This window comes from Falco naumanni, chromosome 11, assembly GCF_017639655.2.
Source record: "Falco naumanni isolate bFalNau1 chromosome 11, bFalNau1.pat, whole genome shotgun sequence".
Classification (NCBI taxonomy): domain Eukaryota; kingdom Metazoa; phylum Chordata; class Aves; order Falconiformes; family Falconidae; genus Falco; species Falco naumanni.
This window is the reverse complement of record NC_054064.1, coordinates 22,956,752-22,972,078: the sequence shown is the minus strand read 5'-3', so window position 1 is coordinate 22,972,078 and position 15,327 is coordinate 22,956,752. Positions and strand designations below refer to the sequence as shown.

At 42.9% G+C, this 15,327-nt stretch overlaps 1 protein-coding gene across 14 annotated transcripts in view; it reads right to left on the bottom strand.

Annotated features, from left to right (window-relative positions):
- Positions 1 to 15,327, bottom strand: part of PTPRF (protein tyrosine phosphatase receptor type F) — a 391,845-nt gene that overhangs the window by 244,962 nt on the left and 131,556 nt on the right. For all 14 annotated transcript variants that reach the window (XM_040609901.1, XM_040609900.1, XM_040609907.1 and 11 more), the window contains one exon: positions 10,115 to 10,276. In XM_040609901.1, the coding sequence (XP_040465835.1) occupies positions 10,115 to 10,199 (85 nt within the window). In that variant the 5' untranslated portion in view covers positions 10,200 to 10,276. The remainder of the gene's footprint in view (positions 1 to 10,114; positions 10,277 to 15,327) is intronic.

Sequence of the window (15,327 nt, the reverse complement as noted above, 5' to 3'; positions counted from 1 at the left end):
GAGTATGGGATCGTTCTTTTTGCACCTCCGTAAAACATGTGGCATTTGTTGGCCATCATCGGAGGCTTATGTTGGGGCAGTTCTGGGACAAATAGACCTTGAGTTTGATGCAGTCCAGCAATGATTACAACACAAAAGAGTTTATAGAATCTTCTATAATCTGACATAAACCTGGAAAACACCATGTGGTATACTGCATATTGCTCTTTATCTGTTAAATGGAGTTTCTTAAATTCCTCAAAATTACACAGGGAACTGTTCTCACACTACAGATTAAAGACAATGCCAGAAATTTTAGCTAAATTTGTCTCAGAAAAAAAAAAAAAAGCAGCTTTATCTGCAACAGAAGGCTGTGTGTCTAATTGAAAAGACATTAAGCAGTACATAGATGCCAACTAAAGAATACAGGGATTCTGTCTTAATGTGTATAAAAACCCAAAAATCATACTCTGTTCCTAGAATAAAGGCACACAGCTCTGCAGCAATAGGAAGAAAAGCATATCTTAGGATTTTAGAAAAAAAAAAAAAAACCCAAACAAACCAACCTAGGCAGTCAAATATATTAAATGTTTCATGCATTTACTACGGTAGAATCAAGGTTCAACAAGCGGCATCGAGACAAGTCCAAACCCTTGTGGCCTACAGTACAACCACAGAGCAACTTCAACAAAGAAAACTCTCTATTTGCGCAACTGCCTCAAGAAATAGACAAATGAACACAAACTCCACAGTGTTGATGTGAATTAATTCCCTCTGCCCACGTTACAGGCTGTGTGCTGTAGCACCTGGAGGAGTGCCTCTGCTGTGCACCTCTGGGTCTTCAAAAGGCTAAGATGAGAGCAGCTCTGGCTACGTTCACAGAATGGATATACAGGCAATTCAGTTACAAGCTCAGACAACATCCTTTACTCACATGCACTTAATGAGTAGCAAGGAATCCCCTTTATACTATTCAGCAGCTTATTTTTCTATGGGTCGCTCCCTTCTGCAAATCAAGTTCCATTTTCTCTTGATTGCTGAAGCGCATCTGGAGTAATGTCAAATGTTTTCACAGGCATTTTAGACTTGAGACTTATAAGTAACACCACAGGTTGTTTCACAGGTACAACAATAATATTCCACTCTATTTTTAAGAGCATCCAAAGACAATTTTTGCATAAAGATCCAAAAAACAGATGTCCAACTCATAAAATACAGCCCCCGACTTGAACTTTGGCTGAAGACCAAGCAAGAGACGTTTCAGCCATGAAACAAAACTCATAAAAAGCTGAAAACAAAGGTTATAACTAAAGAACTTTGTGTAACCCCTGATAAATTGTATGTAATGGAGCATAAAAGAGTGTATTGGAAGTCTATATACAGCATGTATAAATGACAAGTCAACAGCCAGGACCATTACCTGTTACACCAAACAGGAGCAAAGGAGCCTTTCCAGCTGCTGGACTGCCTTCATCATCTTCCCCGGAGCTATACTAAACTCGTTGTTGTCAGCATGCCAAGAATGAGAGCACCATGGCAGGACACGGCATCCAAGTCCTCTCTCTATTTTCTTCTTCAAGTTTTACTGATTCCCCCTGCTAGCACACCCCCCTCCCTATTTTTTAAATGCCCTATACATCAAATGTGGTGAATACACGAGATAAGTTCCCTTCTCTAAGGGTTTTCTTCCATCCTGAAACTACTGAAAGCTTCTGTTTGATGCTTAATAGGATTAAGATACATAGTCAACTTCATCATAACAGTATTTTAACTTTCAGCCTTTCACAAGATTTTCACTACTCATCATTCAGTTCTTCCAGTGAATCTTCTGTCTTCTAAATTAAACACAGTGCCAGTACAATACACTTATAAGCCTTCTCACTTCCAAGCTGTTATCTTTTTTTCAAAGATGGAAATCCTTTCTGGAACTAATGCACAGCAACTCTCACATTTATGTCAAAAGACAGAACTTCAGTTTCAGGTTTGAAAACCAAGTTAGTGCCACTTCTGCCTTACATATGGCCCCACGCCGAAAGCAGGAGCTTGGTGACACGCTCACATCTCCTACCTGCACAAGCCACCAGCTGGGTTTGACAAGCGGGTGAAAACAAAGAGTACTGCCTGCCTGCCACAGATGTGCTAATGACAAGACTCAAAACACTTATTACAAATGGAGATTTTTTTCAGGGGCAAAAGACCTATGAGAGTGAAGCTGCTGAACATTTCCTGGCCTCTTTAAGCCCCTTTTTCAAAACAACCTTTAACAGAGGTAACACAACAACAGTTTTACTAACAGGTGAAGTGAGTTTGGCTAAAAATAAATCCAAAGAAAATAGGTAGGTGTTCTGCACTCCGATACCCAAGTAGAGATGCTCAAGAGTCACTGTCTTCTCCACGCACGGCAATTAACATGCAATGGCTTTTATCACTCACCTTTGAGGTGAGCCAACAAATTCATTAGATGTAGGCAGAGTTTATAATAAAAAAACCTAAAAAAATACACAAGAAAAGCTGGCAAAGCAAGCAAGAGGAACTGCCCGAGTGCAACTTTCCTTTTAAATTTGCAGTATGTATTAACTAATGCAAACAGCAGACCGATTATGGTCCTGTCTATGAGACCATGGCTACTTCCAGAGAACCCAGTTATTGGCTCAAGTAGAATAACCACACACACCAGAGCCAAACCAAGCCCAAACCTCTGATATGCTGATTTTATCCAGAGCACCAAGTCAGAATGGTCCCCCTTGGTGCCACGAACCTTTGCTGGAAAATGGTGGCATTTCCATCTGCTTTAAGTTTTGACAGTTTCTATCTACATGTGTCAAACCAATTTTACAAAATGCATTCCTGGAAGTGGTATTGTTAATTACTGATGGGGGGTGGGGTGGGGAAGGAAGTAATGAATAATACATGCAATGAAGGGCCACCTGAAAAGCACAGCAGGACTGCAAGTTCATTCCAGCCTGTACTACGTGAAGTGCAATATATTCTGTAATTATTTCTTTTTAATACCATGTGAGTGCCTCTTGTTGTGAAGGCTTAATGTTATGATGCATCAGAGAAAGCCCAAACGTAACTGACATTCAAAGCAAGGCTACAATTCATATACATATGTAACGCCATCATCCACTATAAAATGTGCTTTGGTTTAATTCAGCAGTCATATATCAATAGTATGCAAGGCAAAAGCCATTTCTATGACTTAAAACTTTCAGTAAGCACCCTACGGTGTTTTCACGTGACAAAATAAATGAGATTTTTCTTTGGCATAGACAAAGCACTGATTCTCACAAGAGACTAAATACAGCATTCAATTAAAAGTACACTTTTCAGCTACTGATACACAGACAGCTTACCAGAGGAAAAGCATCCATGAACAGATGCTTTTTTTAAACCAAACATGTTCACCATCAAAAAAGATTAACATTTTGAGCAAACAAATTTCGTACTCTTGGTTGTTCACAAACATGAGCTTGATCATCTTATATTACAGGATCATTCTGAAGCGCCAATATAACAAACAGATAATCAAAGAAGCAAAAAAAGCATCCCTATTACCACTTCATTGCTTTTTACAACTGCTCAGCTAAAACACTGAAAGCTCTAGCAGATCTCATACTTTTCCCCCATCTGACATTAGTACTCCGAGTAGCAAGCAGCAGCATGACAGACCACATTATCTGATCAGCTTCCTAGCTCTCCTTTCCACCTGCAAAGAATCCTACTTTCCTTACCATCGCTACTACAGAATATTTTAAGCATCTCCTTAATATACACACAGCATCCACTGCAAACAGTCACAGCAGATTAACATCCCTGAATAAATGCAACTACCTTGCAAGTAGGTTCGGAAAGTAAAGGGCAAACTTTACCAAATCAGTAGTCAGCTAGTAACAGCAAGGGAAGATTACCTGTACAGAATTACTCAGATGACTGGATGACCTGAGACCCAGCAAAATGTGTTTTAATGTACTTAGGGGCATATATTCATGAGCAAACCCCCAAGATATAGCGATGAAACAGGAGTTTGTATCCTGAGAATCAAGAGGCCCAGAGAGGGATGCAAAGGTCATTGTGGGGGATCATGTTCCCTGCTCAGTGCTATGGGTAAAAGGGCTAAAGTGCAAGATGTGGCAAGTATTGTGGCAAGGTGCAGCCACTTCTCTTCTTGGTCCCGGTCCCTTGACTTTAAAAAACATATTGAAAAGTCTGGAATATCAGCGAAGAACTATAAAAATTATCTCTGATCATAAAAATCAAGACCAACACATTTTTCTACAACAAAACCGACAAACTTTCAGCTTGTCTAACTCCTACACACTAACTTGCTTCTCAGGGAGATTGCACTAAATAGCAGGAGTCTTCAGACTAGCTGACACAGTGTCTGAACCCAAAAAATGCATAACCAAAGCCTGAAATAAATACAGATTTATAAAAAGAATGATTACTTGCCATTTTTACAGATCACATAGGAGACGGGTAAATTCTTTACCATTTAGTCTTCAAATCTTGATTTGATAGCCTCCTAAAAGCTACGTGCTAGCTCATCCACAGCTGTTAAAAGCAGATGCAGAAATTACTAGCTGAAATTATACAGCCTGTGCTATGCAGGTCAGAGTAGAAGACTACACTGATCTGATTTCTGGCCTTAAAATCTATGAATTTACACTGAAGATAAAATTTTAAGCAGGTAGTTTTACTGTTTTTCTATATCACCAAGCCAATAAGCACACTCTCCCTCAAAGAACGTATATTAAATATATCACCCCCTCAACATTTGCCACCGGGCCAGATAAATGGACACTTAAACATAGGAACTCCCTTGTGAAGGCAAGGGAGAAACTGTGGCTACACAGCAAGCCTGAATGATGTGAAGGGCAAATGAGGCTGCTCAGCCCTGCAGAGCTGCAGTAAGTGGGTTAAACAAGCAGCCATGGTGTAGAGGCGAAAGTCAGAGCCTACACCTTGGTCTTCATGGAAACCCCTGCCCCCAGGATGTCCCTGAAGACTGACAACACGCTCAGCGTTGCCTGACAGCAAAACTCAGAGTGAGCCTGTCTGAAGTTACCACTCCATCTCCCCCGGCCACCACTCGCTGAAGGCTCGAAGACGACACCCGGAAGGGATCACTATGGATTTCTGCTGTTCTTACACCTTGCATATGTCTCTCTAGTGACCATTGCTAGGTAAGGCATTGGGGGCCAGGCGGACTTTTGACCTAGCAGCTGATGTTGATTGATGAATGATGTCGGCTTTAACAAAAAATAAAACACACAAATGACAATGCTGTGACCTGACGTAGGTAGCTACCCAGATTCACATGACTCTTGAAACTGCTGGAACTAAAAGGGGCTTGGCCATAAACGCAGAAAAAGATTTGTTGTCTACTCTATATGTGGCATTTTCTCTCACAGCATCCCTCCTACCCTGATGTCTGCAACGTTCAGTTACAAGCAGGCAGCATTTAGACATTTTATGGAAAAGTACGGAATCCACTTATACCTAAATATGTATATGATGAGTAAGGACACCAAAAATAAAGCTGCACAATAACTATGGTTAATATTTCAATCTGTCCTTTAACGATGCAACCCCAATGCTTCAGGTACAGGGGTTCCCTAAACAATATTTTCCATTAACTGATGGAATTTGTCAAGCTGGTCAAGGCAGAATTGCAGAAAATTAGTATTTACTTGTGCTGCAGTAGCTGGATCTGATTGCACCAACACATAATCACTACAAACAGTGTTTAGGGACAGGCATGCAAACATGAAACCAGGAAGCAGAAACAGATGCAAGGCAGCAGCAAAGAAGACTCAGGTCCGGCTTCTGGGATGGGACCCTGCTGCACAGCTCTGCATAAACGGCTGTTTTCCAGACTTGCACAACAGCAAGTCTGTCCCGCAGGGTGGCCCAGAGCAGCTGTATTTGGAGCTGAGCTGTTGCTGAGGCATCATGCAGGTTATGAAGTGAAGAAGAGAGAGCTGAATCAGGGAGTCAAAACCTGCCACGCTACTCCTGGCTCCCAGGAACACAAAACAGTAAGACCGGACAGAAGAGCTGGGGCACATAGGGAACCAACCACTGTACAAATGCTCCAGTGCTCTTTGGTCCAAAACCTCTGGATGGCACCTCAGGCGCGATGCAAAATCCCTGGCAAAACAGAGCTGTGTGTCTAGAAAGGCCATCAGTACCCTTCCTTTTCCCAACGTTTCCAAGTATCAGCATCTCACCTTCCTATTTTCTTTTTTAATGTGTCTCCTCAATCCAGTTAGCATCCAAGAAACATCACTGATTGGGAAAAAAAAAGTTTAGAATGTGCAATTTGCAAACCTTTCAGATATAAAGCAACTATCTCTTAAAAGGGGGAGGGCAGCCCTGAGACACTTCAGACTTTGGGTCCTTGCTCACCTGAGGTGGTGAGAGCCAGAGACCTGCCTCCACCAGTCCCAGCTCACTGCTGCAAGCTTCCCCACCTGCTGCAACAAAAGCCAAGTTTGCTCTATCTTCAGAAATCAAAAGGTGCAAATTGTTTGTTTACCACTTATCACTTCACAGGTAGTTGGCCTAATACTGCCTTAGTTCCTTCCTTCTACAAGGTCACTTTTGAAGTAGTTTGCTTCCTTAAACCCTTTGAAATTCTGCGCAAGACAAACCAAGATGTATTTTGGTTAGGAAAGACTTTGGATGGGTCACCTGCTCTCTTCCTTTGGCTAATGGAAGCTGTGTCCAGGACATCAAAAACAAAGCCTAATTTTTAAAAAAACAAGCCAACAACAAAACATGTTGCTGATGATTTCTGATGACAGTATTGGGGTTTTTTTTCCTGTTTTCTCTGCATTTTGCTTTGAGAGGGGATTTTTGTTTTTTCTTTTATTAGAGTAAATGACATATTTCCAAAAGCTGGAAAAGAGCATCTTTTAGTTGACAATTGAACTGAACATTAAATGAAATCTGCAAAGCCATTTTTCCCATGCACAATCAAAAGCTGACAGACAGGGAAGCACAGAGCGCATTTAAAAAAACCTACAAGCAAGCTGAGGGAGAAAGTGTAAAAACAGCCATCCTGAATCAGCTCTGAGCTGCTCTAATGGAATTAGGGTCACCCTGACAGAAACACAGTAGATCACAGAGAAAATTTAATAATTTCTTACCGCAGTCTGTAAAAGCCGGGGAGGATTTGAAAGTGCTTTCTGCCAAATTAGCAATTCTGTATCCACTGTTCACACACACGTGCCCCTTCCCACTCACCTTCTCCCTCCCAGCACCTCACCAGAGCACCCAGGAAACCACTGCTCCCATCCTGCTGGCAGGAGAGCACCCAGTGAGCCTTTCTTTTTCTGACATACTGCCACACGTTTAACCTTTGGATGCCCCTTCAATTCCTCAGCACTGACATTATCCACAGCTCCTGTGAACTCAATTCCGGAGAAGCATCGCGGCACACGCCCGGCGCTAATTCCACTAGGTGATACATATTCAATCTGGTTTATCTCAGGCATTAACATCTAGCTATCTGCCAGCTGTCTAATTGTCAGGAAGCTACAGCAGTGATGCTGAATGTGTTGCGACAACAGCAGCTCCAAAGCACAGGCAGGGAAGGTAGGGAAGCCCCGCTTGTGGGTGCTCCCCAAGCACCCAGTCACAAGCCACGGGGCAGCCGGCTGCCAGGGATGCAGTACAGTCCATCCCTTGCCTTCCTTCCCTGCCCTCGATCCATACTGTTCCTATAAAAAGCAATTCTGGGGACTGACTCCAGGAATTCCAGGGATAACCCCGCTCCCATTATCACATTGCTTTTATTTGGGAAAATGCAGGAATGCTTTGCAGGTACAGAGCCTACCCATCCCTCCACTGCATTAAAGCAGCACTGCAACGGGCAGGAAGAATCACGGTGAGATCTCTGGAACAGCTGTATTACATCAGAATCCATGTAAATAAATGGTCTTTGACTAGAGCCAACAGGATGCTTAGGGGACCAAAAAACCAAAGAGGGTACGTACGGGACGCTCTTTTCACAGCATTCCTCTCTAGCTTTTACAGGAAGCTTCAGTGTGCAGGTATTATCATAGCTTTGCCTTGCCCCTCACTGCCGTCCTGAACCAGGACTCCCCAGTGTCATATTCACCACTGTATCTTGCCCGTCTGCATCACTGATGGCAGGACATGAAATATGCAGGGTTTGGGGCTGATTTCCCCCCCCCCTGCGGAGGCGCAGAGCAGGCCCCTTCACACAGCTCCCTGCCACTGACAGTCAGTGGCAAGGTTCAGTGGGTAAGATAACAGAAGAGCTGTAAGTTGCTAAAATACACAGAGCAACACTTTCCAGCCTATGAAACCCTCAGTTAATCCATGGTGGCTGTGGCAGTTAAAAGGTCGTTGTCCTCCAGATCTGCCTTCCAGATTAGGAAAAAGTAATTCAGAGTCAGGCTGTGCCAGAGAAAAAGGCATACACAGAGACAGGCTTGCTTCTCAACACAGAAGCATTCCACATCTGAGACACCAGTATTTGGGTATAGGCCTGTGAAACAAAGCCAATTTTGTTAAATTTAAGCATGTGGAAGTATTCCACAGAATTATCAAACCATGTCTATTGCAAGTTATCCTCCAGTGAAGAACTGTCCTAGGACATCTCAAGCTCCACCAGTTTCTACATACCTGATAAAGTGATGCCTCTCTCCTTTGCAGAGGCTAGGATAAAGATAATTAACCTTGGGGAATTTTTATACACCTCAGCACATTAAACATACACTTCTCTGTGCCAGACTCCGAACTGGGCTACAATGTGTAGACATGAAGTGATCTGAATAAGCAGATTTCAGCAGCACCAGCAGCCAGAGAAGAAAGCTGAGGAAGGAGACAGCTGCTGCCCCCAGTTTAACTGGGCAGCTCAGACTGTGTACAGACCACATGCTAATCTGCTGCCTGTGCAAGTCACCCCTAGTGATGACAAAAACAATGTATTTGTTTCTTTCTTCACATCCCCCTTTCACTCTTCTCTCCAGCTTCTCTAAATTTACTCCTTCCTGTTCAATCAAGGACATTTAGGACCCCCCAGCCTGTTTTCTCCATTCAGCCAGGCTCCTACCAACATGAATCAATATCTCTTTCAACTTTCACAAAATTACATCTTAATTATAAGCCTGGTGACTAAAGCTGGAGTGAGAAGCAGATGGCTGGTGGCAGCTCAGGAGGTGCATCACAGTCACCTCTCTGCTCCGACTGAAGCATCCCAGGAGTCCTGGGCTCTTTCTAAGGCATGTATTCACAACTGCCAGTGTCTGCAACAAATGTGCAAATGTTTTGACACTGAAAAACTGGTTACTGGTTTAAAAAAAACCAAGGGGAAGGGGACTGCACAAATACTTGGGGATAGCCTAGTGAATACATGAGTTATGAAGACCGAAACTAAGCAAAGAACCCACAAGATGTCCTGCACTCTGCTTAACTTATTCAACGAGAAATTCCTACTTTAAGGTATTTTCAGTAGCCCACCATCAGCCAATATTCTCTCCTGTTGCCTGTCCACAAGAGCGTTTTGTGCACAGCTTTCTTCTTGGCTTGGATGGGACCAATCAGTCAGTCACAGCAGCACTGTAAGACTATCAGGACAACAGGCATGGACACAACAACTTAAAGTACAACCACAAGGAAACATTCAACTCTAATTCTGCTGAAATACAGATGTAGGAGAGCTATACCAGAAGGTAAAAAATGACATCCTCTCCCCAACAGCTCTCAATCACCTACTGACTCAGGAGGAGATGCCTCAGTACTACAGCAATTACGAGAGCTGGTAAAAGAACAAGGAAGATTAAGTAACAGGGATTACTGTGACCCCATTACTTCTCTCTTCCTCCGCCCCCAATTTTCTTTACTCATCAGTAGATGTTAAAAATCAAATTGTCAGGTTTTGATGTTGCAGCTACTACAGAAACTCTTCCTGTGTTTGAATAGATTTTGTCAGTCTTTTTAGTTCTACTTGTGCCCCTTCACATACATACTGTAGAGACTGGGGAGTTGGGGGTGTTATCCCCTCATCCTCAGTGTTTCCTGTACAAACCAAGAAGGTTTAATATTTGTGGAAAGATATTTTTCAAGGTATTCAAGCTTTCCAAAACTGAACGTTACTTACTGTCTGCTCCTGCTAAAGGCAGCATCAAGCAGCAGAGGATGGCTGCTGGCACAGTGAGTACTGGGACACAGAAGTTAGGCACCATATTCCAAAGTAGAGCAAGTTCTCTTCAGTCAGAGGCAAGTGGTCAGTACATCCAGTGTAACAGACACAGACTTACTCCTGCAAACCAAGAGAGGAAGAAAAGGAAAATGATTAAATATGACATACAGATTAACTTCACAGTACTAAACTACATTGTAAAGAAATAGTTAGTTACTTTTAAAGTGAAATTAACTATTTTTCCTGCTTGAGCAGTAAAGCTCCATATTGATGTCCCCTAATCCAATAATCTGATTTCAAGGGTCATGAGGCATAAATGCATGCCTATCTTCAAGTTTATGTTCATGTCTAGTCTCTATTATGGCCTATCAATACATCCTTTAGTTGTTCTTATTAATAACAAATAGTTCTGAAGTTGCACGTTACAAGAAACAGTCTTAAACTCATGTAGCTCTTCCTCATCCAACTCTCAAGAGAGACGTGTTTGATTGCGTATGTAGGGTGGTTTGCAATCAACTACACGTTAAGCGTAGCTCTGCCCATCCAGCTGAGCTGGTGTACACCAGGCAAGTCTCGACGGGTCCACGCAGATGAAACAGAAGCTGAACTGCATCAGCTGTCAGTTCACTGGGCTACCAGTCACAGCAGAAGGTTAGTAAGAAATTTCTATAAAGAGACGCTTTACCCAAAGCAAACACCTAAGCTTCAACTTCCCAAAAAAGGAGAGGTCTTAAAAGAAGACCGTCTGAAAGAACTGAGGATTGGATATTCCTTCTCCAAAACAAAGTGAATTATCTTGGAAATTGGCTTAACTTAGGCATCTGCTTGGATATAGAAATACAGAAAATTCCTTGAAACCAAACCCAAAAAGGCAGCTATTTAAAAAGAATGCAATTTCCGCTTATCTGTCTCCTTTCTCTTTTCATGAGAATATACTCATTTTACTTTCTCCTGACGGTCCAAGGTCTGCCTGTTAGACAGATTTTGAAGGAGTGAGCAAGCCCCAATCCCTCAAAGTGACAACTTTCAGCAGGGACAGGAACTCACTCTTTCAGTGCTGGGCATCTCAGCGCAAGCTCAGCACTCATCAAAATCTGTTAAAAAGGTTCTCCTTCACTAAGCTGCAAGAGTTACCAGAAGTTGCCAACACAGCATCACTACTGAAAAAATCTCATGCTGGCAGATGCCAGCCCAAGTGGACACTATGAGTACCCTTGAAGCCAAGTATCTGCAAGCGCACAGGCTGTATGTGGCACAAGCCACCACTCTCATCTGTGCTGGCAGACTTTTCAAAAACACGTTCAAGACTGCTCTTGAAAAAAAAGGTATTTTTTGCATTTTGCTGGGGTTTTGGAAGAGGAAGTATCCTTTTTTATTATTATTTATTGAGAATTGCTGAGCTTTTGATGGAAGTATCACCTTATGAACACATTTACTTCTGACAAAAACATAGTGCTCAAAGAATGCCAGCAAGGACAGTACCGAGGGAAACCCACAAGAAATCTCAAGAGAATCTACCTGGGCAAATATTTACATCACATCGTACTAACAAACAGCAGATCATAGTTCTTCTCCATTCTGTTACTGTATTTGCACAGTAAATCTTTTCACATGTTACAATATCACACAACACAGAGAAATCTTTATTTATGCAGCATCTACAGCCAAGACATCTGAAAATAGTTTACAAAATAACTTGGTTCTACCCTAGATGCAGAGAGAATACTGATAGTCTCATCCTGCTTTTATTATCTCAGTAAGAAAGCATAAATCCAAGTAAGCTCAGCAGTAAGATTCTGAATAGTGCAGAAGAGGCTCCTCATACCAGCCACACACTCAGTTCTCTTTGTTACTCTCCAACCTCCACATCCTCATTCATCTCTTGCCAAAGAATTACTAAAAGCACCATTAACATGTCTTACACCGCAGAGACAGAGACAGATAGCTGTATCTTTACAGCTGCATAAGCTCTATTCCAACGGGGAAACTCCATTCAGTCCCCGCGCAGTTTGTCCGGTGTTAGCCAGCTCTCCAGATACAGCCCACACGGGAATGGGAAGAAGCGCCTGGATTAAGAGTCAAGATTATGTTTCTAAATTCTGCGTGTATGGTGCTAATTTGTGCAGCCTGGAGAAGCAAAGCCAATGAAGCACACTTTAGGCAGCATTACATCTGGCTCAACAGCAGTCAGAATCTGAAGGGGCTGCTCTTCTTGGGGACGGGGACGGGGGGGCATGGGCAGGGAAAGCACCCAGGGCTGAAATTACTGTGTCAAAACTAATGATGTGTGTCAAACGCTCTTAGATTAGGACAGCGTGTGAGTTTTACAGGTGGTGCTGAAAACATCTTAGGTATATACCAGACCAAGTTGGGGATGAACAGCTTCCAGAGCGCTTTTCCTCTTTCGTTCACTTCCGTTAACAACAAAAGTGCCTGATTTAATGGTGTATTTTAGAACCATCGAATTGTTTAGGTTGGAAAAGACCTTTAAGATCATACAGTCCAACCATCAACCTGGCACTGCCAAGTCCACCACTAAACCATGTCCCTAAACACCATATCTACATGGTTTTGGTTGATAAAGACATTAAACAGGACCAGCCCCATCCCTGAGCCCCGGGGAACACCACTTGGGACCAGCCACCAGCTGGATGTGACTCCATTCACCACCACCTTTGGGCTCGGCTGTGCAGCTGGTTTTTTATCCATCAAAGAGTACACCCATCCGAGCCACGAGCAGCCAGTTTCTCCAGGAGAATGCTGTAGGAAACGGTGTCAAAGTCTACTAAAGTCTAGGCAGACAACATCCTCAGCCTTTCCCTCATCCACTAAGCGGGTCACCTTGCCACAGGAGGAGATCAGGTTAGTCAGGCAGGACCTGGGCCTGATCCCCAGGTTGTCCTGCACGTGCTGCGTGATGGCAATCGAGATGATCTCCTCTGTAATCTTCCTTGGCACCGAGGTCAGGCTGACAAGCCTGTAGATCCCCAGATCCTCGAGTGCAGAGCGCCCAGAAGTCATGCGAATGGCACCTCTGCAGACCTCATTTGGGAGTAACTCTCAGCAACACAAAAACCTCAGCTGAAGAATAGGCCTGTCTCTTGATTTCCCTCTTACTGCAGCAAATATGATCAAGCTTCTCTCCAGTTTCAAGCTTGACAGATTTATAACTTTCCTCTCAAGCCCATGAGATGCATACAACGTGCATCATGCAAAACTGATGAATTGTCAGTTACCCTACCAGATGCTTTATAGACTTGATCTTTTTGCAACTGTTTAGTGCTCTATAATAATTTACCATCTGGTAGAAAAGCCAGATTTTCTTACACAAGACTGCTGTCTGTCCCTCGAAAGTTAATAGAGCACCTTTGGCCCTTAACAAGACCAAACTTTGCCACTTCTCTTTCCATGGTTGCTCTGCCTATAGAAAAATTGACTGCATTCAATATTTAAAGCCCTTTAAATTGGAACGGTTTAAAATTTTATACATCTCAGTAGCTGCCATTCTCCTATGAAAATGAAAATATGAGAAAGCCTCTCCCAGTGGTTCAGCTCTCCCGTGTTTAGAAGCGAAGTGCTCTCCCCCAACAAGACAACCCAATATTCAAAGCAAGGTGACAGGGTGTTAGCTGAAACCAAGTTAACCCTCAGCAGACCAGCATTGCTCTGACAGCTTTGAACAGCCAATGCAAACCAATGCTAAAGGCTTCTTTTTTCTGGGGCAGAAAGACAGCTAAGACAGAAAGTAGCTATAAGCCAAATAACATTGGTAGATTTTGGGGATAAGCTAAACAGATACAGAGGCAGTACTGCTTTGTCTTGTAGATGTGGCACTTAGGGACATGGTTTAGTGGTGGAATTAGCAGTGCTAGGTTAATGGCCGGACTCAGTCTTAAAGGTCGTTACCAACCTAAATGATTCTATGATTTCGTAAAATCAAGTCCAACAGCAACCAACCAACTGATGCTCTTCAGACACTTTGTGTGTCTTGGCCCAACAATCTCATACATCTTCAGGCTGCTCTCTTGCCTCTGGAATTACCTCCTGTGCACCAGATGACCTCAAGTCCCTTCATTTGAAGGCCTCCTTTAACCTCACTGCTTTGGCTAGCATCTCACAGCTAACATTGCACCTGGGAGCCCAGACACTGTAGAAGGTGTTTTTTCAAAAACACGCGTACATTCTCATTGCTACATCTGCATCTGGTCCTGGCAATATTACAAACTCTAGACCACCCAATCCAAAAGGCGGCTGAGGCTAAGCACTCCAGATGGCTTTGTCAAAACAGCTTTGAGTTTAGCAAGCTAACCTCCTGCCTCTGCTCCAAACTTGATGTTAGAACTACTGAGTGCTAGTTTGGCAGAAAACTAGGAAGTGGGAAAGCGCACACACACACAAAACAATAATAGTAGCAAATTTCACTTAAATATAACTGATTTTGCCATGGGGCAGGTGGATGGAAAAGAGGCAGTCTTGAGAACATTTTTGAAACTTCCATGGTTTGAGTCTTTCAAACAAGCAAAAAAAGCTGGACTCATTTAAAACAGAGCCAAGAATACCAACAGCTCATATGGTACTAGGAAATTCTGGCAATGAGTATGTCCCACAGGAGACAGCAAAGAGATTAGAAAAAGCAGTCAACTTTAAAGAGCCAAGAGAAATTTCAAACCAGCACTGAATAGCTTATGTCCTCTATGAACTCTTCTGGAAGCTAAACTGAACTGAAACAAGTGTCACATGGGTCACTAGCCACAAATGGCATGGTGAGGAAAAGCATCCCCAATGTAAATCTGCCCATTCCAAACCAGGACAAAAATACTGCACTAAAATTCCCTTTTTAAGTCTAAGCTACTTTGCAACCCGAAGTATCTAACAAGTCAGCACAAAAACATTTCCTCCAGGAGCCCCCGTACATCCACAGAACTGCCAGGTTCAGTTGTGTGTGTGTGTGACTACCAATACTGCATTTGCTGTGAAACACAGTTAGGAGACTCTCTAGAAACTTAACGGGCAGTAAGGTAACTCCAGTGCATAAGCAATGTCCTTATCTGACCTGAAGACATGATAGAATCTTTTCATACAGGAACCTGAAACAATTGTGTTTGCTTTTCAAGGCAGAAACTTCTTAAACGTTCTCAGCATAAGTTCAACGATGCAGGTCAGAAGATACT